We start from the raw sequence: 24,520 nt of genomic DNA on the forward strand, positions 1-24,520 counted from the left end.
ATACCTAAGGGCTACCAGCAGGGAACACAGGGATAGGCCACTGGCCAGGTGACCTGCTGCAGCCAAGGAGAGATGAGGAAGGAGGTATATAGGGGCCATGTGGCATCCTCCATTGGGGGCTCAGCTCAGCTCTTCATCCCAGATTCAGCATTGGAGGGATCAACAAGCCGGAAAGAACTGTGGACCCATCCTGACATAGGATGTACACAAAGGACTTTTAAGCCAGCAGCTGTAACATCTCTGCTGCGAGCCTGCATCGAGAACTGGGAGATTCGATGCATGTAATCTATGATACTTGAACAACCTTACTCTCATGCTTTTCTTTCTTTTAGTAATAAACCTTTAGATTTTAGTTTCTAAAGGACTGACTCAGCGTGATCCTGTGGGTAAGGTCCAGAGTGTAAATTGACCTGGGATCAGTGGCTGGTTTCTTGGAAGCGGACAGAACTTGTTTGGGGAAGGTGAGATTGGGTGCTAAAACCCCGCACCTGTGTATGAGGCCTGGGGCTATCTGGGGCACATTGCTGGGGTGTCGGAAGATATTGCTGGGGTGTCAGAAGGGTTTTGCTTGTGAGGCTTCTGGCTGGCCAGGCAGGCAGCTGAAGCGCTCTGTGGGACTGGTTTGTGGCCCATTTGGGAAGGTCTCCAGTCTGGGGGCTATAGAGAGCCCCAAATTTGAACAATTCACCCTGAGCAGACGCCCTCAGCGGTGCCCAGACCCACCTATGGAACTGCCTGGCTGCAGGAGGGGCACTTCTCCCTCAGCTACAGAAGCAGTTCCCTGCTGAAGACAGAGCAGTGAGGAAACCTTGCTGCGCAGTTCTCATTAGTTGTTTGCATGGTAGTTCCGAGAGCCCAATCAAACATTATGAACTGTGCTCTTGGAGAAACTCCAGGTAAAACAAATGCTTCAAACTTGAAAAGCAGAAAGACTCAGGCCTGTTAAGTGCTTTAAGAGGAATCACACCACTGTAGAAGCCTCGTAGCTCTTTGGCAGTTCAAGTCACACTTGCCTGGCTTACCTAACTGAAGCTCTAAACTGACAGATTCCAAGAAGCAAGGATAAACTCCGTTTCAAGACAATTTCAGAGCTATTGCACTGTGAGTTTTCCTTCATGCTGAAGCTTAGATTTTTTTGCTGAAATATTCACTTTCAATTCTGTCCCTCCGCTCAGAACTAGACTGACCTTTCAGAGAAAAAAAAAAATCTACTTTTCATGTCTCCAGTATACGATTTTATACCTCACTTCACAGATACAAGAACAGCTCAAAGAGACTTAAGGCAAGATGCTGGCCTTGCAACTCATCTGACAACAAGTCAGAGGAAGATGAATTTGAAAAAGAGGATTCTTATATTTCTGCCAAAGAGCCTGGAAGGATAACAAAGGCCATGTCTGATTTCCTGCACGCAATCAAGGTGTGACATGGGCATGTCTAGGTATGAAAGGAGGATGTTATGGCCCAAAGTAAACCTCTTGCCACTCAGCAATCTCTCTAGTCACACGTGTATGAACATGTGGACTGAAATGGAAATGCATCGCAAGACATCCCCATTTACAGACTGAATCTAGCTAATACAGCATCCTTAGTTACTAACCAAATGAACCTAATTCTTCCAGAACTCATACGTTAAAAAACTACAGCAAGCTGGGCATTTCTGCAAGGACTCTTTATGAGGCAAAAGGGAGGTGTGGAATAGAGCAATCCAGTAGGGAGTAAAATGGGTTCACGCACACTGTAGTTAGTACATTCCTGCTCAAAGGAAAATTTAATGCTCCTCCTAAAACCCAAGATCTAACCAACTGCAAAAAGCCAATAAGCAGGGCACATCACTTTCTCTTTCCATGAAATCAGCTGCCTCCAACTAGGGATATGAAAGACTAGTCAACTATCCGATAAGCAAAAGCAAAAACTTATCGGATAATCGATACACTAGTCGACAAGATCTTCTCCCTCCTCTCCCCCCACTTGCTGCCTCTATCAGAAAGAGAAAGCATGGGGCGGAGGGCTAAAGGGGAGGAGGAAGCTTCAGAGCGGCAGCACTGCATGGAGCCTGGGGTCAACTGGGGACTCCTTGCTGACCCCTGGCTCCACGTGGCACTGCCGCTTTAAAACACCATGCGGAGCTCCCTGCAGCATTTCAAAGCGGCAGCACCACATGGAGCCTGGGGTCAACTGGGGACTCCCCAGCTGGGTCCTGCCTGGCTCCACACCACATTTCAAAGCAGCAATGCCTCGTAGAGCTGTGGTCAGCAGGAGTCTCCAGCTGACCCCGGCCTCCATGTGGTGCTGCCCCTTGCTCCACACCGCGGGGAGCAAAGGGACTCAATCAATCCCCCGCTGACCCAGTGCTCCCCGCATCACTTTGCCTTTGAAGTATAACAATAGCCCCAGGGTAAGGCTCCCTTATAGACTAATCAAATAGTCAATTCAAATTGCATCATCTATTCGATTAGCCTATTAATCTAAATTTAACATCCCTACCTGCATACAATGGCATTTTTTGAAGTAGGTGTTGGTTCATTCACTTCTTAGCTCTCTTTACTGAGCTAGCTTCTGGTCTCACCTCTTTTGTCAGGTGAGCTTAAGGTCACATCCTGTTCTGCACTGCACAGGATTGGAGGATAAACAGGCCTTCATTGCATGCCCCCTCCCAATACACTGACAAACCAGAAGGGCAGGAGTCCCACCTATGGCTCAGTAGAACACTAGCAATCGTCACTATGGGCACATGCTGGTGTCTACCTCATACTACCCAGCCACTCGTACTCTTCCCCATTATGTCCTGCACCAGCAGGATGGTTTGGGGAACTGCTGACCAACCAGCCTGTTCTGCAGGGACCTCCCCCCCCCCCCCCCGACTACCACACAAAAGCTTCAAACCACTCAGACTGTCTCCATCAGGAACCATGCCCAGTCTTTTTGGGAAGGACAGATGTGGAATGAAGAATAAATTAGTCATAGGCGCTATGATGCTTCAATAACAGTCAAGAAGCTACCATTAGCCCTATTAAATTGCTGGCTATGAAACCAGAACACTGGAGATAGGATATTCACAAGGACGAATATTTGCTGTAATAATTGCTGCTACAATAATGCTGTTACCTTGGTGACAGTAATTCATTTTAAAACACTACCTTGTGATTAAGAGAAGGAATTAGAAGACCCTGCCAGGAAACGTTTCATACCCACCACTGGCAAAAGGACTTTTCAAGACCAGCTCTAAACAAGGACAAAGGGCAGTAAAACCTCACAGCACTCAGCGGGCCATAATATCTTTCTAGTTTATTTACCTTTCATTATGATTACATAAAGCATGTCCAATATCTCCAGAAAGCTCTTCAATACATTCTCTTTTCTGGAATCAATACCTTATACTGAAGGCTAGAAAAAGTAAAAACCGCCAAGTTTGTGGATCAGCCTTTGTTTCAAATACATGATAAACAATCATGAGAGTCACAGTTTGAGAGACCCTTCCCAATGGAAATTATACCACACCCCTGCTATGTGCATCAGGGGCACGCAGGTCTGTCTCAACTGCACAGTTTGCAAGATTAAGACCTGTCTATACAGAATAGTGATAGAGATGTAGCCGTGTTAGTCTGGAGTAGCTGAAACAAAATACAGGACTATGTAGCACTTTAAAGACTAACAAGATGGTTTATTAGATGATGAGCTTTCGTGGGCCAGACCCACTTCCTCAGATCAAATAATGTCTATACAGAAGAAAGAGTGAAACTGAATATACACATGTGCTATCAAAGTAAAAACAAACTGAACCAGAGAATTCCCCCCCTCTGATTTCTTTCATCTCTAATAACCTTCGGTGTCACTTGTTTCAGTGGCAGGTAAAACAGAAAGAATAGTTATGAGACACACGTTTACACTGAAATGTAACTGTGCTTTTCCTTACAGTGGTGAGCATGATTCCCTCTGAGGTGTACACCTTCACGGACACGCACCAAGAATTTGAGGCTCGCTCTCCTCCTCTGCAGGGCCACACAGTGGCTGCTCGGCTGCTCCATGGCAGGGTCGTGTGTGGGGCAGCCACCACCCGGCCTTGGCCCTAGCTTCAGCCATTCCCCAGAGCAGGAGCGGTGGTCAATGGGCCCCGTGGCGGGTGGCAGTAGCTGCTCCAGTGACCAGGGCTGGGCCGCTGCATGGCAGGTGGCAGCAGCTCCCGTGGCCAGGGCAACTGGGTGGTGGGCAGCTCTGGTGGCCGACCTGCCCCAAAGCATGGTGGGTGGTGACGGCAGCTCTGGCAGCTGGGGCCAGTGCCACGTGGCAGGCAGGGCCAGAGCCAGAGCTGCGTGGCAGTTGGCTGCCCTGTTTCAGGGCCAGCCTTAGGGCGGGGCAAACTAGGTCCATGCCCCGGGCACCACAGCCAAAAGGTGCTGGGCAACTGGCATGGGTGTTTCTGAGCAACAGAGGTGGAGGGCACTGGCCAGGGAGACAGCTGCAGGGCATGCCGGAAGCACAGGATGAGGGCTGGGGGCACAGCTGGCAGGAGACTATAGAGGTTGGGATGGAGGGGGCACTGTGCAGAAGTTAAGGGCAAAGGAGGCACAATGCAGGGTTAGTGGCAAAGTGTGCACAAGATGGGATACAGGGGTTGGGGAGTCCATGGATGCAGCCACAGTGGGATTAAGGCTGGGTGGGAGTGAGACTGAGTGCCAAGTGTCATGCACCTTGTTAATTAGAGAGACACAGAGTCTCTCTCTTCCTCTCCCTCTCCCATGTTATGGGTGCCCACAGTGGCACACATCCGAACAAGTACACAGGGCATCAATATTGGTGCTCAAGACAAAATTCACTCTGCTCACAGATGAAAAATCTTAGCAGGAACGCTGGCTGTGAGCCAATACGTGAGGATCAATCTTACTAAAGTTACTCAAAACAAAATCTCAACCATTACACTGCATTTCTTGACAATGTAATCAGGACTTCCAGTTTTAAGTTGTGATCTGTGGTCGTTTTGGGGTCCAGGAGGGAGGCAGGTGCTAATCTCTGGTGGGAAGGTGACAGGTTAACACTCTCTGTTTAGAGCTTCCCCCATTATAGAAATAAGCCAAATTCACTGGAGTCCCTTGCAAGCGAGTGCAGAGAAAGCATTCCAGTTTTGTTCCCAAAGCGACTGTGGTGCAAACCTGGCCAACCAGTGTCGTGCCACTCCTGATCAAATCACATCTGAGAGAGGCCTGAGGCTGAAAAGGACACAGAGAAGAAGTAAACCCAGATCACATATTGAAAGCAACACTAAATAATGATAAGAGAGTGCTACTGAGTCATTTGGATTATATAAAGCTCCTGAAATGTGCAATTCCCATTAATGAAGAATGGTGGGCCCCATTCCCACTGTAAGAGGCTGAATAACAGAGTTATTAAATCATCATTTCTGAACTGCAAGGTGTCAGAAGTAAGAGACTGTGATATCTCCATTCACTTTCAACCAGAAAAGTGATTGCCACCTACCTGAACCACACTTATTAAAGAAAATATTGGTTGATTGAAATCTTCAGCACTTTGGTAGTTGCATATATTAACAGGGAGAGAAATGTCAACTGCTTTAAAACTGTAAATCTGAAACTCAACGTTTAAACTAAAAGCTCAAATCTGTTCTCATTAATATCAATGGAAAAACTCCCACTGGTTGTTTACTGAGAGAAGAGTTAGGCTCTAGTTATACACAGCCTTCCTGTCCTATAAAACACGGAGCTGTTATCAAACAGTATGCGGAAGGAAGACAAGGCAATTCTGCATTCAGGTATGATGAATTCAGAATGGCTGGACACTAGGAACAATGGGATCATCAGGCAAAAAGAGCCAATTCTGGAATTACCTGGTAAAACACAGATGATAGGCAGTGTGATCCAACACTAGGCTATGACTCAGGAGACCCATGTTCAATCCATCATTGCCAGTGGCCTGCCTATTCCGCTCCCACCCTTGGTCTGCCTTGTCTGTTTAGACGGCAAACTTCTCAGGGCTCATCTCTTCCAAAGCATTTATGCAGAGCCAAACTGAACCTCAATCCCAACTGATCGCTCTAGGCAGGGTTACCAATACACAAAGCATGCAGCTGTGTGGGGCACCTCAAAATGTGGGACACCAAATGTCATGGTGCCCTATTCAGGTGAATGCTACATATGGGCTCCAGTGGCTCCCAGCCCCATTCCCCACCCTACCCTGCAGGCTGCACCCAGCCCCAACTCACCAGGCAGCGGTGACTGGCACAAGTGTGGACTAGAGAACGCAGGAGGGGCGAGGGGCAGCTGCGCAGCCAGTAGCCAGAGAGAAACGGTGGTTTCCCCTTCAAAGCACCACTTTTCTCTCTGGTTGGCTGTGCAGCCGCCCTCGAGACCACCTGCCTGCTCCCGAGGCTGCAGGTGAGCCTCCTTCCCTGCCCTGCTCCTCCCCCCAGAGCTTTCAGCCCCCACATCTTGTGAGGCTGCCGGTGTGCCCAAGGGGGGAAGGGGTGCTGGTGCTGGACTGCACAGGGCACCAGCAATGGTAGGAACGGCCCTGCCTCTGGGTACTAGTGTAATACAAACAAATCATCATTGTCACCATCAACAGGGCTTCAACCTGCAGATCGATCCTCTCGACTGGGGACTGGGCAGAGAACAGACCCAGCAGTAAAGCACTTCACCCAGAGACGCCTGTTTTCAAGAGCACATGCACTGTTGGTAAGTCTGGCACAAGGCAGGGCGGTTGACAACCCACACAATCAGTCTAGACTTGCATTATTGAAGTAGTAAACTGTTACCAAGAACTGCATTTGCTCCAACTTCTACAGCACCAGTATCACTGAAATATGAGTCAGGTGGAGCCAGAGTAAACAAATGCCCAAATTAAACAAAGAATTATGGAAGGACCAACCCACGGGGGCGGTGCTAAGGATGCACACAGTACAAAGTCAAACTCCATATGTGTGAACAAACTGAGTCAATATGGAAAGCATGTGAAGAGAAGAATTTTTTCACTTGCTTATATACCAAGGGTAGGAGTCTTGGATGCAAATGAGAGGAACTGGTAATTTTCACTGATGAGAAGACATTTCTTGAAACCTCTATTACTGAAACCAGGTGGGAAGGTTCCAGCACAAATGGAATGCTTAAATCAATGGCTATAGCCTGATCAGGAAGGACAGAGTGGGTAAAAGAAATGGGAAGGAGAGGGGCACTCTACATTAAAGACCTGTTACCAGTGATGAGGGTAATTAAGATTACAGAGCCATGAATGCATATGGATCAACTGCTAACTAACAAAACCCAGAAAGGGCTACTAGTGGAGTTTTGTTACATGCCACCAAATCAAACCAGAGTAGGGATGCAATAGTCGATTAACCGATAAGCAAAAGCTTATAGGTTAATACTATAGACTACACGCATTTCCTCTCTACCACATCAGTACATTTTTTTTTAGCAGGCTGGCCAGCAGCCCGGTTCAGTCCCACCCCTGCTGCGGCTCTGCATTTCAAGTGTATTAGGCAGGCAGCCTGACTCAGTCCTGGCTCACGCCAGGTCCAGGACCTACCCCCATTGCAGCTCTGCATTTAAAGTGTATTAGGAGACAGGTGGGCAGGCAGCCTGGCTCAGTTCTAGCTCACTCTGGGTCCGGGGCATCAAACCCTCCCCAGATAGTGGCTGCTGCCACCCCACACTGCTGCCCCTGTATCAGAGTAAGCAGCACAGGGCGACAGGCAGCTGGTCCACGATGGGAGCTGGTTTTTAAACTGGCTCCCCTTGCAGACCAGCTCCTGCCTGGTACCTCACATTGCTGCCTCTGATACAGAGGCAGCAGTGCGGAGTGGCAGGGGGCCTCTTGGGAGTGGGGCCAGAGCTCATTAGCTGCCAGCCCCGCCCCAGGGGCTATAGAATAGTCAACTAACCGCTAAATATTCAAGAGGTTAATAGATTATTCAATCAATTGACATTTAACATCCCTAAACCAGAGAACTGGACAAATTCATCCTTAAGTACTGGGGATGTAAAAAAGGTTAACCCAGTATTAGGGTTACTGGAATGCATACTTGGTAACCGATTAACCGGAGTGCTAGCTGCATGGCACCAGCCAGCAGGAACCCAGCCCCATCTGCGCCACACAAGCCACATCAGGGCAAGCAGCATATCAGCCCCATCCACACTGCAGTGAGCCTGGCAGTGGGCCCAGACTCTGGCCCTGGCACATCAGCCCCGCCATGCCTGCCCACAGCCTTGGAAAGACACCCCACCCTGGCTGCCCAATCCCCACCAAGGGTTAACCAGTTAAATGATATAATTTTAATCCAGTAATCCTGTAATTTTAATCCTGTTGTGATCAATTTTTACATCCCTATTAAGAATCCACCTGTAAAGTGTGTTACGGAAAACTGGAATGTTGAGGGGACTTCAATATAGACACCATATACTGAGGAGGGGAGTGTCTCATGAAGCAAGTATGAAACATCATCATTTGGAGTTTCTGAAAATAATGACACTACTTCATTTAAATAAAAGGTACTGCTGCAAGTTAGCTCTATTTTGGACTTCATTATGAGAAATGAAAATAAACTTAATCACTGGACTGAAAGTGAGCATGATCTGATTACATTTAATGTGGGCAAGGCATTGTCCCAATCAGTAACTGCTGATAGCTGATGCTTCAAAAAGGCTAATTTTTGAAAGCTGAGGAAAGTTATCAGAGAAACAGATTGGTAGGAAAAACAAAGAGAAAAAAAGTGAATAAAAACAGGGAATTCTTGGCCTTTCTGTAAGGTATGCTTCAGTCAAACACAAATAACTGGACTCAATGCAGAACAACTAGGTGAAATGTAAAGGCATGTGAAAAACAGAAGGTCTGGATAAATAATCTAACAGTCCCTCTGGCCTAAAAATCTATGACTTTTTCATACTGCTCAATAATCAGCTTAGCCTATTAATTTCCATAATGTTTGGATATTTTTCTGCACTGAGGTTAAAGGCTGCAAAGTAAGGACCCTTCTTCTTTATAACCAAAGTAATGGGGAGTGGAGAGGGTGCCAATCAGCTATAAATTGCAATATTCCTCTCTTCAGCTTGCAAGACTTACTCAGAAATGTGTACAAAGATGTCTGGCCCTCCATCCGCAGGAGTAATGAAGCCATGGCCTTTGGAGCGACAGAAGCATTTACAGACTCCTTTGTAGACAGGGCCTTCAGAGGCCCGCACAGTCCTGCCAGGGAGAGGGAGAGAATTCACAATCAGCAGTTGTATGTGGGCTTCCGCCAACATCAGAGCTAGAGAATGCCATCCAAACAGAATACAACAGTCCAATGCTCAGTCACACACCACTAACATGTCTCTCTGTGCATACTATTTGTACATACAATACATCCACTACACACATCTTATCTAACACCCCGACAGCCTTCACAAATGGGTCAAAATCAATATAGATCTGTGCTGGTGCTATAATCCAGCAACTGACACCCTTAAACACATGTGCTAGGATTGCATTAGAGTACAGATTTTCAGGAAGTCTTATCCCAGGAGCTTCTCAGGATATTTACATAACAGAGTCAAGAGCCAATGAAGTCAATATAAGGACTCCCCGTCCTATCAGGCCCTTAATTGCTGTGGATAACATCACCCATCAAAAAAAGCTCATCTGCTAGTTCCCCAATTGCTGACAGACCTGCAATAGCTGCAAGTTGCTATGGGACAACATGGGATATCCTGATCATGAAAAAATGTACTCAAGTGAACTGGGATAAAAACACATGATATTTTACTCATTTTTTTCCTCTCAACTATACTTATATGGGCACCCAGGCAGTCAAACTACCTGTCTAAATGCCTTACAGATTCACTAAGTTGAAATAAAATTCACTCCGTTTCCACTGACTGTGCTTGTAACTCTTTTTCCATAGTTGCTTGTTAACATTGCCTTCCAACATCCAGTTTTGCCTTTACACTGGCACACTCGCTTTCTCTTCTTTCCCCACTACTCTCTAGAACAATTCTCAAACAGGATAGAAACGACTGCAAAGATTTTTGCACCCCAGCCATCACCTGCCCAGTGCCCATCACTGGCACACAGAAGCACTTAAAATACAGACAAACTGAAAGACTGAGGTCTTAGCAAAGTAGCATTTTACTGTTCAATGAGGTGTGCTTGGGCAACCCTGGCTCATTCCAGGGTGGGAGTGTAACGGCTGAACATGGCTTTATATTCTTACTACTTTAAAAATGTGTCTCTGTCTGCCCATTTGTGCATGAGTCTTTGTTCAAGAACTCCTCCTAAATGGTAAGACCCAGGACTACCAAATTTGGCATGAAGTTTCCTCTTATCATAACTTAAAACATGGTCAAGGTTTGATTGTGCCAGGACAATGAAATGTGTGTGAATTCAGACATGCGCCTGGCCGACAGGATGGCCACCAACAGGACAGGTGTAGCAACAAGCACATCGTCAGGGGTTCAAATGGGCATCCCATGAGTTTAGACAGGACCAGGCTGAGGTCCCACTGAGGAACAGGCTGCCAAACGTGCAGGTAAAGCCTGTCCAGGCCCTTCAAAAACCTGTTCACCATCAGGTCTGCAAAGAGGGTCTTACCCCTGGCACCCAGGTGGAAAGCGGAAATAACCGCTAGGTGAACCTTAATCGAGGAAAAGGATAACCCCAGAAGCTGAAGATCCAGAAGGTAGTCCAGGACCAGGCGGCCTGGGATGGCCACAGGAGACACCCCCTTCTGGGTAGACCAGATATAAAATCACTTCCACTTAGCCAGATAAATAGCCCTAGTGGAAGGTTTCCTGCTCCCCAACAATACCTCCTGCACACGGGCCGAACATTGAAACTCCACCGCTGTCAGCCACACGCCTTCCATGGCATGAGGTGCAGGGACCGCAGGTCCGGGTGGCAAAGCCTGCCAGAGTCCTGCATGATTGAGTCAGGGACTAGTGGGAGCACAACCAGCCTCTCGCATGACAGGTTCAGGAGGGTCAAGAACTAGTGCTGCCTGGGCCACATGGGTTCGATGAGAATCAGGGACACCCTGAATTCCCACACTGAGGAGTGCTCAGTGGATCAGCAGGAATGTTGGGAACGCGTAAAGTAGACCCCCGGGCCAGGGAACAAGTAATGCATCTCCCAGAGAGCCCATTCCCAGGCCCGTGAGGGAACAGAACCCCGAGCACTTCCTGTTCTGGAGCGTGGCAAACCGGTCCAGACAGGTCCCCACCTGCAGAAGATGTCCAGGGCTACATCCCCCGAGGGCTCACTCGTGGCTGGAGAAGGACCTGCTCAGCCGGTCTGCCAGAGTGTTCTGGGAGCCTGGGAGATAGGAGGCAATCGGGTGGATACCTGCCCTGATGCAGAGATCCCCCAGGTGAAGGGCCTCCTGATATAGGTGAGAAGAGCAGGCCTGTTGATGTACGAGATCGCCGACATGTTGTCGGACAGGATAAGGACCAACTTGCCCCTGAGCCGGGGAGAAAGGCTATGCGGACCGCTCGCAGCTCCCTGACATTGATGTGTAGGGAGAGATCGTCCTCAACCACATGTCTCTGAGGTGGGCCGGAAGCTTGGTAGAGGCCTGGAGAATGGGACTCCGGCACAGACCTCCTCCTCCCAGATTCACCAGTCCAGAGAGCGAATGACGTTGCAGGGGACTGTCACCTCTCTGTCCCATCTGCAGTGGGCGCATGCGGAGCCTGGCGTGCTGAATGACGTAGCTGCACACGTCCATTAGGCCCAAAAGCCACATACAGGCCCTGGCTGTGGTTATCAGGAGCATCTGCATGATCCGGACACAGCAGCGGATATAGGGCAGGGCGGCTGCCCTGGGCCTCGCACTTCAATAGGCCCCGCATCAGCGCCAAGGGTGGACTGGCCCGGCGGGATACCAGGAATTTCCTGGTGGGCCGTCTGCCAAAGGGCCAGCGGGCGGCTGCTGGAGGAGGAGGGGGATTGTGATGGAGCGCTGCAGCCCCTCACTTTAAATTCCCCGGCGCCGGCCAGTACGGGCCATGCGGGGCCAAGGGAGCGCATGCGCGGCGTGCTGAAATGCCGCACAACAGCCGAGAGGGAAGACTCCCGGGCGTGGCGTAACGTTACACCACGGCCTGGAACTTTAAAACCGCGCGGCCCAGCATTGCACCGCTCGGTTCAGCATGTAGTCTGGAGCCTGGGCTGGGGTTGCGGCCGCCCTGCAAACCAGAAGGCAGAAGGTGGATGGCAGAGGAAGGGGCTTGTGCTGAGGGGAGGGGGGGCAGGTCACAAGAAGAAAGGGGAAGGCACCAAGGGACAGGGGTTCAGGAGAGACAAATGTCAGGGGGCCAAGTGGAGACAATGAGGAAAAGGGCAGGAGGGGAAGTGTCAGTGAGAGAGGGGACAGGGTGACGCTGGAGAGGAGAGGGTAAGGGCACTGGGGGCTAAAGGGAGGAGGGGGCAGTTCTGGGAGAAGGCTTGAAAGGAGGGATGGGTATGAGGAAGGTGAGGATGGAACAAGGCATGTGTGAGGACAGAGGGGCATGAGGGGAATGGGGGCAGAGGATGGTGAGGGGGTGGGCATCAGGGAAAAAGAGGGCAAAGGGCACAGGGGCAGTGCGGGAAGGGGGAGGCACTAGGAGGGTGCAGGGGTAAGGGAAGGTGCAGGTGCCAGAGGATTCTGGGGGTGAAGCAGAAGGGCAGACACCTGCAGGGGAGGGACCAGCACCAGAGAAGAGAGGCAGAGCAGTGTGTAGAGGGAGGTGTTAGGAGAGGGGATGAGGAGGGGTAGCTCACATGATCAGAGTGGGGCTACTGGAGGAGTGGGCACAGGGGGGACGCCTTTTTTCTGTTTTTTCTCCAAAGGGGGGGTCCCGTGAAATTGTGCTGCCCTGGGCCCCACAAAACTCTCATCCGCCCTGATCTGAAGTTTGCCAGAAAGGGCTCACAGAGGATTTACAGCCACAGGTGAAGTATCTGTTGGAGCAACAATTACAAAGCCTCCAGGCAGATTGGCAGGTGGGCTTCCCAAACTGCTAATCTAGAATGGTAAAACAGAATAACGAGGTGACCAATAATCTGAGATGCAGAGGTGGTTCTCCCTGGGGAGGTTGCGTAGGGGCTTCTATTCCCAGTATTTCCTGATCCCAAAAGCCAAGGGCAGGTTTTGCCCCATCCTGGACCTCTGGGATCTCAGTGGGCGGGGGGAAGAGGAGGAGAGCTTTTTTCTATTTTTTCTCCAAAGGCAGGAGGAGGTGCTTCAGTTCCTTCCCTGGGGGCTGCAGAAGTCACCATCTTGAATTTGGTCTTGACAATGAAGGAGGCACTGAGATCCCGGAGGACCAGGATGGGACAAAACCTGCCCTTGGCTTTTGGGACCAGGAAATACTGGGAATAGAAGCCCCTACCCAACCTCCCCAGGGAGAACCGGCTCTGCAGCCCCCAGGGTAAGGAACTAAAGCACCTCTCCCCACAGGAGAGCCTCGTGAGAAGGGTCCCTAAAGAGGGACAGGAGAGGGGGATAGGAGGGAGGGGCAGAACAGAAGGAGATGACATACCCCCTTCCCACCATTTCTAGGACCCACCAGTCCAAGGTAATGGACTCCCAGGCCCGGTGGAAAGGGAACGGACGGTCCTGGAAAGAGAGGGATGAGGCATCTGCCATTCCTCCCATTGCCGTTCCTGTTGCAGCGACAGAAGTCAGGGCATGTACCCTGCTGGGAAGACCTAGGAGCGTTCCTGCCTGAGAAGGAGCACCTTTGGGTAACCGGAGTGTGAATACCCAAGGACTTTAAGGTGACCCGAGTATCTTTGGGCAGATGTTGGTCTATCTGCTCAGAGAATAAGGATGGGCCTGCAAAGGATAGGTCCTGTATGGTGTTCAGGGGGCACTCCAGACCCCTGCAACCAGGAGCTGCAGCATAGAGCCAGCCCCGTGGCCACGGCCCATACAGCATCGAGGGCAGCCTTGAGCGCATCCCTAGAGATCACCGTGCCTTTCTCTGAGAGGGCTCTAAACTCAGCAGAGTGTCCCTGGGGAGCAGCTCGGAGAACATACATATGGAGGCCCAGGTGTTATAGGCATAGAGAGACAGCAGAACCTGCTCGTTCACTACGTGAAATTGAAGGCCTCCAGACGTGTAGGCCTTCCTGCCTAACAGGTCCATTTTCTTGGTGTCCCTATTTTTCAGGGTAGCAGTTGGCACTGCCTCTCCCTTTGGTTCACCGCCCGGACGACCGGAGGCCTTGGTAGTGGATGGGAGAAGAGGTATTCATTCCCCTCCTGGGACACAAAGTACATTCGCTCAGTCCTCTTGTCTGTAGGTGGGACAGAGGCCACCGTTTTGTTGATGGGTACGGCCACTCTGGTGGGGGTATCAGACTGCAAGATGTCAACAATCGGGTCGGAGTCCTCCAACACCCTCTCAGCCTGGACCCCAGTCGCTGTGCCAGGTAGTGGAGGAGGTCCTGGTGTGCCCTTGAGTCCATGGATGGCATGGAGGAGAGAGTATCACACAGGGCCTTGTCAGAGGAGCAAGATGAAGATGAAGACTCCATGGGGCGGTGGCCTGCGAGTGGACCTGAGAAGCCACAGGTGAGGGTGTGGGGAGGTTTGGCCTGGGGAAAGTGACTGCGCTGACATAGGTGACCAAGTCAGTGGGGTTGCCGAAGGAGGTGCCCTAGACCCAGAGAAGACCGACTTCGGTCTAGAGGGGCCCACGCCCTGACTCTGGTGGTAGGCCCAAGGAGTCCAAAACAGCCACTCAGATGGGCCTGGAGCCTGTGGGAGCCAGGAATGCTGCATCACTGATACCAGGACTGGCTGCGCCCATTGATGCTGTTGCTGATGAGCGGAGGTACTCTGGTGCCGTGACTGGTAGGAGTAGTACCGGAGCCAGGACCTAGATCCCCTGGACGACCAGGTGGATTCCGCCTCTGAGTCGGCTGATCCGGGGGCCAACCTGGGTGAGGCAAAGGTGGACGCAGCCGATGATCTGTTGACGAAGAGAAGAAGGGGCCATGGCCGGGCCCAGGCCCAGTAAGCCCTGAGGGGGGCCGGCAGTTGCAGTGGCTGGTGCCACACTCAGTGCCGGTTGAGGCCCTTGCCCTAATGCTGGGTCTGGTGCCGAGGCACCGGCCGGGGTTGAGGTCACCGCTGATGCTGGCCCTGTAAGCGGCGCCTGTGGCATAGTGGGGGGCTATCTGCTCTGTAATCTGGTGTCCCCTGGCGCTGTGATGTGAGATTCTCACTGACTCATCCAAATGTGTATTACCCCAGACACCTAGGTTCAGCCTTCCATGGAGAGAGATAAAGGCGGGGGGGAGGGAGGGGCAGAGATCAACAGGAGGTTTCGGGTGAAGGGGCAGTGGCTGTCAGGGGAAGCAGGGAGAGTACAGGCTAAGCTGGAGCCGTGAAGGAGAGAGACTAAGGAGGGGGCTAGAGTTGTAGGGGCCCAGTCACCCCCATCTCAAGGGGGCCTGAGCATCCTAGCCCTAATTCCTGTAACCAGATTACATCTATGCTGTGCTGTACCCTGAAGGAACAATAAACTCCCTCTACACTACTGGCTGGTGGAGTCTGTCTGTGCTGCTACGGGGCTGCAGGGTCGGGGGAACCCCCAACTCGCCGTCACAACGCCACACTCGGAGCCAGGGTGACATGTGAAGGGATCAGAATGGAGCAGTGCTTCTTTGGATCTGGTGCCCTAGCCTCTGACTGGTACCACCCAAGGTCCCGATCCTTGCCTGAGGTCGGTGCCAGGTTAGTAGAGGGGGACAGTTTAATCAGTTCCCTGGCCACCTCAAAAGCCTCGTGTTGAAGGCTCTGTGAAGTCCCCCACTAGGCTGGCATCTCAGCGCAGACTTAGTCACTGGCCCGACCGAAAAGGTCTGAGATCAGCACTGGATGGTGCCACGTGTCCCACTTGAGGGCACATGGAGGGCACACGCTATGGGGGGGACCCGCCCCTGCTAGACCTCCTCTTCTTCTAAGGTACCGGGGACAGGGAACGGTGCCAGGGTCTGCGCAGTGCTGGGGAGGAGCGCAAATGGCCTGATACCTCCCACACTGAGGCCAGTACGTTCTGCACTGCCGGTGCCAGGTCAGACAATGGGGCTGGTTGAGGAGGCGGTTCCATTAGAATGATTTGCAGGTGTGACTCTCTCTCCTGCTTCGTACGCAGTTTAAACACCTTGCAAATTTTACAGCCCTCAGACAAGTGAGCCTTGCCCAGGCACTTAAGGCAGGCAGAGTGCAGATCACCTGTGGCACTTCTCAGAGGGTTTGAAGCCTTGAGGGCTGGGCATACCATGCCAACGCGCCAGGAGCGTGGAGCAAGAACCGCGGTGGGTCCTTAGGACACACCACTTAACAGCTACTTAAAGAACCGTAACTGTTGAAACTAGAACAAAGAACTTTCAAATCGAGTGACTGATAAAGGGCGCTTGCTAGGCAAAAGCAAGAGCACGTTTCAACGACCGTCGCAGGCGGTAAGAAGGAACAGAGGGGGTGGAGGGCCAGCTGTGGTATATGCTGGCTGGTATAGCGGCACCACTCCAGGGGACTCCCCTGCTAGCCCAACAGGTACTGCTGAGGGAAAAATTTCCAACGACACATGCACGCTACACACACACACCTACATGGAATGGACATGAGCAATCACTCGAAGAAGAATTGCTCTTTATCACAGACCCATATCATACTTTCGGCCAAAGTGACTAGACTGTGACCTCTTGGGGGAAGGCACTCCTGCAATATTTATTTCACCAGGCCACTCTGGATCCACCTTGTCTTGATGGAATCCTCATATGCCTATAATGGACAAACGGGTTACGGAAGGGGAAGGATCACAAGACAGACTACAATGGAGGGTCAGGGCCTTAACTAATTAAAAACAACCACAAACACACATACACATACTAGGGATGTGAAAGGTTAACTGATTATCCACAAATGCAGCATCCTGTCAAGCCTAACAAGGGTAGGGTTATACCAGGAAAGCTAGTATATACTTGAACAACTCTATTAACTTGGGTTTTGTGCAAATTCACAGACCACTATTAAAAGAGGCCATATTAACGTCAATAAGAGTCTTTCCCTCCTCCCACGTTGCTCCCCCAATACTCACGCTGAAAAAGTCCTGGTCCGTCGGGTTGGAAGGGGACTGGGGATAAGGTAACCTCGCATGGGAGATGGAGAGCGATCTCTTGTTCTGCGATTTTCGGGCAAGCGGAGAGAACGTGGAGACCCTGGAGGGGACTGCTCAGAAGCTGAAGACGTGGGCTCAGAAGACATTCCTGATCCCTAACGAAAATCTACAGGGGAGAGGGAAATTCCGATTTAGTCCAAGACTTTGACCTTTTCAGTAGAGATCACAGTTTTCCAGTTTCTGTTAAGCTGTCAAAGCAGGGACACTTCCCTGTACTCATACACCCAGATATTAATGCTCTAAGGTGAACTGCTATGTGTAGGATCATGTTACATACATTTTTGATCAGCCTGTTCTCATGAAATGCATCAGAAAATTCCCAATGAAAAATTCTAACGGCAACCCGTTGGCTCACAGAATCCTTGCCCTATTTCCAACATGGCTAATCTCATCTAATTAGGGATATTAGATATAAGTTAATTTAATAATCATGTAACTATACCAAACCTTAGTGGTTACATGATTATTCAATAGTCCCCGGAGTGGGGCAGTAGCAGCCTCCGTCCATAGGGGGCCCAAGCTCCCTGCACAAAGGGGCTGCTCTGGCACCCTGCCTGCCCCCCAGTGCTGCTGCCTCAGAGGTAGCAGCGTGCGGGAGAAGGGCAGCAGCTCTGTGAAGCTCGTGCTTGGGAGGAACCATCTCCTGCCTCCCTCTTCCCCACGCTGCCTCTGTGGACGGCAGCAAAGAGAGGGGGGCAAGTGGTCTTGCGGGAACTGATACATACAAAGCCAGTTTCCTGTATGTACCGATTCCTGCATCCCTCCTGCCCCCCGCATCCTCTGCACTGCTGCTTCTCTAACAAAGGTGGTAGTGCTGGGGTGTGGAGACGGCACCGCAGGATCCGGTGCATTTAAGCCAGCTCCGTCCCCCCCTTTACTGCCTCTGATACAGAAGCAGCGGGGGGGGGGGGTACCTGTAACCATTTGGATTAATCGATAAGTTCAGGCTTATCAGTTACACAACTATACGCTAACATCCCTACATCTAATGTGTAGTGACAATTTACCTATATAAAAACCCCACAAAATTAAAAAGCATTCCTAGGTTCCTGCCTACCATATTTGTATTTGATAAAAATAATTTAAATCTGCTTTCCCTACAAGCTTGGAGGCAGAGATTCTGGAATTCATTGTAAACCCCGATCCAGAGTCAAAGACCTGACCTGCCTCTACTCAAAAGGAGAAGTGGAACTTTTATTAGAGGCAGAGGGTCTGGAGAATTATAAATCACACAATTGGTTGTTGTTGTTTTGTTTTCACTTTTTAACTTCAAGGAAATGTTTTCAGTTATATGAAAAGTGCTCAGGTATAAATACACAAGCTGGGGGCCTGAAATCTGTGTTTATTCACAGAATAGATTCCACACTGTACAAGCCTTATTCAGCAGAAATTGTCCCCAACCTGAAGAAACCACTACTAGGAAAAAGATAAGTGAGGCCAGGTCTAAGAGCATTTTGCTCTTACGTTATACTGGCAAAGCACTCCTAACTCACATTTACACAGCAGGGCTAAAGCCAAAATAAGCTACACAACTTCAGCTATGTCAATTGCGTCGCTTAAGTCAAAATAATTATTTCGGCTTTTGGCGCTGTCTACACAGCAGGAAGTCTGAAGTAGAGCACTCTTCCTCCGACTTCCCTTACTCCTTGTACAATGAGGTTACAGGAGTTGGAGTAACAAGTCCTCCAGCTCAACATTATTTTGACAGTATGTCGAAATAACTGCTTGCAGTGTAGACGTGGACTATGTTATTTCGGAATAACGTCAGTTATTCTGAAATAACACTACTATGTAGACATACCCCTAGTGTAGACACAGATTAGACCAGCAAAACTGAACTTCTGACAAAGTTTATTCAACATAGACTCATAGGGTATGTCTACACTACCCCCCCTAGTTCGAACTAGGGGGGTTAATGTAGTCATTCAGAGTTGCAATTGAAGCCCGAGATTTGAATTTCCCGGGCTTCGTTTGCATGATCCCGGCCGGCACCATTTTTAAATGCTGGCTAGTTCGGACTGCGTGCCGCGTGGCTACACGCGGCAGGAACTAGTTAGTTCGGATTAGGCTTCCTAATCCGAACTAGCTGTACGCCTCGTTCGAACTAGGGGGGTAGTGTAGACATACCCATAGACTTTAAAGTCAGAAGGGATCATTATGATCATCTAGTCTGACCGCCTGCACAGTGCAGGCCACAGAATGTCACCCACCCCTCCTAGAATAATCCTCTCACCTATATCTCAGATATTGAAGCCTTCAAATACTTTGAAGACCCCAAGATGCAGAGAATCCTCCAGCTGTGATCTGTACCCCATGCTACAGAGGAAGGCGAAAAACCTCCAGGGCCGCTGCCAATCTACCCTGTAGGAAAATTCCTTTCCGACCCCAAATATGGAACTGATCATAGCAAATAAGCTAGTCTAACAAAAGTGAGGTTGTTTTATGAAACTACATCAGGGGTGGTCAACTCAATAAAAGAAGAAAGCCGAAACAGCAGTAGAAAAAATCCAAAGAGTCATTTTTGTTGAGCAAACAAAAAAAAAAAAAAAAAGGAAGAGCTCCCTACCAGCCCCCAGAGAGTTGCTGAAGGGGAAAAAAAGCAGGGGGGAGGGCACTGCTCCTTTAAAACAAAAGACAAGGCTTTTTGGCCACATCAGGCTCCCGTCGGCCACCGCCATATCGGCAGCACCATTTTGAATCGCCGCACCGGATGGCTCCCCTGCCCCAGGGAGCACAGAGAGCCAGGGACCGTTTCTAGGGGCGCCACGGGAAGCTTCGGGAGCTGCACTTTAAGGGGGGGGGGAGAGCCTCATGCAGCTCACGAGCTGCGGGTTGGCCACCCCTGAACTACATCTACACTACACAGCTGTGTTAGTCAGCAGTCACAAACTATTCATACCAACGAGCTATGCTGGGAAGCGTCTGTAGCGCAGAACTGGCCCAAGCCTCTCAGCCAGTCAAATTCTCGATTTTCTTTCCAAAACTCTGTCAAAAGGTGTCAAATGGACAAGAACATATCTACCCACAATGACTAGACATAGATCACCCAGGATTTCAATGGCAATTTTCTGTTTCTACCATCTGGGTTGGATTCAGACCAGTGACCAAGGGGCAAAAACTCCTTATTTGACTTAAGAATCGCAGTCTCATGAACACCTGCCAGTCTTGCTCTCACCTACTTTGAATAGCAGGTTCTGTGTGATTACACAAACCATCCAAAACTTACAGTTAACACATTATAGGAAAGAGAGCATGCGTATACCTGAAAAGCCTTATTTAAACGTGTGGTGTGATGTGGAACATAAAAGCCAGAAAAAAATAAAAACCTATTACTGAAAGGCCTAGTCAGGGACACAAGTGAAAAAAGAGCTTCCCAAATTGCACATGACTGGTTTTGGCCAATTACAATCAGCCACCTTCTTGTTGGGGCTATAGTATATGGGTATAATCTGCGTACTTCTCCTGAGTGCAACAGCAGTAGAATGCATGTGCACAGGCACAAACAAGCCTGCTTAGCTATTCTGTAAAAAGCCTGGTATCCTGAGGCATGAAATTAGATTTAAAGGGACCCTGTCAACCCCACATATGTGGAGTTGACTAATTTTTTAAAACCCCAGTTACTGACTCTAACCCTAACCCTAAATCTACTTCCTTTTAAAAATCTTTTTTTGTGGGTTTTCCTTTTCCTCTGGTCGATATTCACAAGTGTGTTTTCAACATGGGGGAAAACGACTGGTACAGTACTGATGAATCTACTCTACACAACTACCTTCTCCACCATTGGCTCCCTGCTCCCATCTGGCAAAGGATCACTCAGGTTAGTAGCCTCTCTGCTCCATCACTCTCCTCTCCTGAAGAAATTGCTCTGCCCCTAAATGTGGAGTCAATCCCTCCAAAGACTCCTATCCCACTCAACACAGGCAAAATATCTACTCACCCAAGGCACCCAGGCAAGCAGGTTTCTCCAACCTTCAACTATTCTGAGATGCCAGGTGGCCATTCAAAGCTTTGATGTATTCGATGTTCTCATCCTTTGAGAGCACTGAGCTGCTATTTCCAAGCCACAACCAAGTCAAGTACTTGCAAAACAAAAATTGTGAGCGAGCTTGTCCAAAGGTTTCTCCTTTAGTAATATGCTAGTTTGAATATGAGTAAACTTTCCAAGACTCCTGCAGATGTGTCAATTAACACTCAAGTTCAGAGCAGCTGCACTGTGCTTTTGATGTGCTAATGCTTTTACAACATGGAGAGCACTATGACACAAATATCATGCTCTAATATCTAATTAAACAGGCTTAAGAAAAGAGACTATTTGCATTAAGCCCATTTGTTTTAATCATGCAGTGTGTTAACAAAGACTTAGGCATTGCCAAACTATGTTCCATATACATTCAAAACCCTAATTATAAAGTAGGCAGATACAGTAGGTGCAAGACAAACTTTTAGCTACATTCTTAAGCAAAAACTTTATATCCTCATTTTAGCTAAAATCTTTCACAGAGACTTTGAACACAGCAAACCAAAGCAGCCATTACATAGCAAGAAGCTGTCTGTAGAAAAGCTGTCTGTAGAAAATCACAGTCTAAAAGGTGTATTCTTAAATTAGGGGGCTTTTTTAATGTCAGTGTATTCTATTGACTGTGTAAACACACATGCACCCTTTTTTAAGCAATATAAGATTTAAGGAGGGAAATGGAAGCGAGATGTGTATCAGGCAACATGCATGTTATTTCAATGACTCATACAGGGTACAGAACACTATTAAATACTGTCCTGTAGATGGCCCTATCAAAAAAGTGTCAAGACTCTCTCTCAGGGTAACACTGCCCTGCTGTTTCTTGCTTCCACTGACTTAGTGCAAGGGAATCAATCAGGTACCTTGCAATGATGCTTTTAAACAAACAGAAAAAAACTGAATGAGATGCAGGTTGCCATCGGTAAAGTGGTACTGGTGCTCGTCCTCCACACCCAAGAAACATCACTAGGCATTATGGAAAACATCAGTATGAAGAGAGCAATGTCTTCCCTCTGCACTCAAGCCCGTCTCCAAGGCTATATCTGCACTACAGATAAGATCGAAGCCGCTGCAGTTGATCTTCCAATGTTCGAATTAGTGGGTCTAGTGAAGATCCACTACTTCAAACTGAGAGGGTGCTCCCGTTGATGCTGGTAGTCCTGTTTCTACAAGGAGTAAGTACATACTTCAAATTCCCGCAGTGTGGACAGCACCAAAATTAAATTTAAGATACTTCAACTTAAGCTACGCAATTAACGTAGCTGAAGCTGTGTACCTAAATTCGAACTTATCTCCTAGTGGAAACCAGCAGTATGTGATCTGGCTATCCAAACCATTCTCTTTAAAGCAGATTTGCTCAGTTTGTCTCAACCGTAAAACTAAAGCCTTGCCTACACACCAAAACTGTTCAAATTTAGCTAAATTGGTTTCAAAACTGATTAAGGCCTTGTTTACATGGACTGAGAAATAATTTAACCAGATTAGTTTATTAACTGCTTTATTTAAATTGGCATAAGCCCCTGATGTGGACACACTTCTTTCAAATTCAGTGATTTGTTTTGATTTAACTTATTTGTTTGTTTTACAGAATTAAGCTAAACCTTAACATGAATGAAATAAAAGCACCTACCTACAAACTTTCAATGGTCCACTGAATCATTTATAACTACTTGTTTAATTAAATTAGTGCAAGTTTGTGTATACACTAGGCCAGCGGTTCCCAAACTTTTTGACACGGGGACCATGTAAAGCCATTCACAAACTTTTGGAGGACCGGTAACATTCATTTACATATTTGCATATTCATGAATCAAATTATGAATATTCAAATAAGTTGTTTCTGGTCCTCCCAAAAGCCCCCAGTGCCAGCTTCAGCAAAGCTTTTGATATGGTCACTCACAATATTCTTGCCAGCAAGTTAAGGAATATGGATTGGATAAATGGACTGTAAGACAGACAGAAAGCTGGTTAGACCAGGGATTCCCAAACTTTTTACTTTAGTTGGAACCCTTTTTTTTCAATACTGTTTTTTGCAGCCCAAAAATATAAACACATAAAAAACAAACTGAGAAAATACCAGACATATAACATGTCTGGTATTTTCTCATTAGGTAAGTTTTATTATTACTAGATGTATCAGTTTGTAGTTTCGAACTGCCTGGCTGGTAAATGTGCTCAGGCTGCATGAGTGTGTCTACCAGCCAGACAGTTCACAACTACTGGAGGGTGCGTGTGTGTGGGGAGGGGACAAAAGAATCCCTGGGCCGGACTAACTTGTGCTTTGTGCTTTGCGGGGGGGGGAGGGAGGAGGTGAAGGGTGGCAGCGCCCCGAGATCTACATATGGCCGGGTCAGTCCCGCTCCCCGCAGGCCGATTCATTCCCCGCTCCGCCTCTGGCCAGCCCCACTTCCCCCAACTCCCTCCCGGGCAGCCAGTTCTCCCCCACTTCTCCTCCCAATCTCCCTTGGCCAGCCCCGCTGCCCGCGTCCAGCCCTCCTTCCGGCAGCCGCTTCCCCCCCCCCACCTCCATCTTCCCTGCACAGCTCTCTGCCCCCAACCTCGCGCCTGCTGGCAGCCCTGCTTCCACCAGCCCCCCAATTTCCCCAGCCCACCCCGATTCCCCCGTCCAGTGCTGCTTCTGGTGGCTGGCTCTCCCCTCCTCCTCCTCCCCTACCTCCCCTAGCTAGGACTCTGCTAGGAGCCGGAATATCTGGCTGCAGACTCCGCCCAGGCCAGCAGACGGCTTGGGGGACCTGGCGCCACACGGGCACTCCAGGAGCGCAAAACAGCCCAGCAACCACTCTGAGGCCCAGTAGTTTTTTCCTGCGGCCCGGTACCGGGCCACGGCCCATAGTTCGGGAAACACTGCACTAGGCCACAGCAACATATTATGCTGTCCCACTTTTTTCCCCACTCACAATATTTCCTCCCACCTGACCCAAATCCTCCTCTGAACATCAGGGTAGTCAAGTAATCCTGTAGAGGATACTTCCCCTTAGGACCTGCATTCCCCGGGGCCCAATTCTGCCTTGTGGCTGAACCCTTGACTCTCAGCAAAGCCAATGGGAGTGGAAGAGGACACCCAGCACCACTCAGGAGGTACTTAGCCCAAGCCAGATGACTGGCCAGCCTGCTGGTTTCTGTGGTAATAGTGATAGGTCACAGCCTGGCATTCCCCAGCATCTAGCTAGAAGGACGCCAGTTGCAGCAGAACTAGGAATAGGCCCCAGCCTCTTGTTGTAACTACTCTCCTCCCACAGTTGGGAACAGAACACAGGGGTCCCCGAACCAGGCTCCTGCTCTACAGTTACCAACTCTTACACTATCATCACATCTCCCTTGGTTG

The 24,520-nt window shown here is 49.3% G+C and overlaps 1 protein-coding gene across 3 annotated transcripts in view; it reads right to left on the reverse strand.

Moving 5' to 3' along the window:
* The window catches only part of CARHSP1 (calcium regulated heat stable protein 1), a 51,253-nt gene that overhangs the window by 8,684 nt on the left and 18,049 nt on the right, over positions 1-24,520 (reverse strand). For all 3 annotated transcript variants that reach the window (XM_075899279.1, XM_075899280.1, XM_075899281.1), the window contains exons 2-3: positions 17,079-17,265; positions 9,070-9,192 (exon numbers count right to left, since the gene is read on the reverse strand). In XM_075899279.1, the coding sequence (XP_075755394.1) occupies positions 9,070-9,192; positions 17,079-17,245 (290 nt within the window). In that variant the 5' untranslated portion in view covers positions 17,246-17,265. The remainder of the gene's footprint in view (positions 1-9,069; positions 9,193-17,078; positions 17,266-24,520) is intronic.

Source organism: Pelodiscus sinensis, chromosome 16, assembly GCF_049634645.1.
Source record: "Pelodiscus sinensis isolate JC-2024 chromosome 16, ASM4963464v1, whole genome shotgun sequence".
In the NCBI taxonomy this organism is placed as follows: domain Eukaryota; kingdom Metazoa; phylum Chordata; order Testudines; family Trionychidae; genus Pelodiscus; species Pelodiscus sinensis.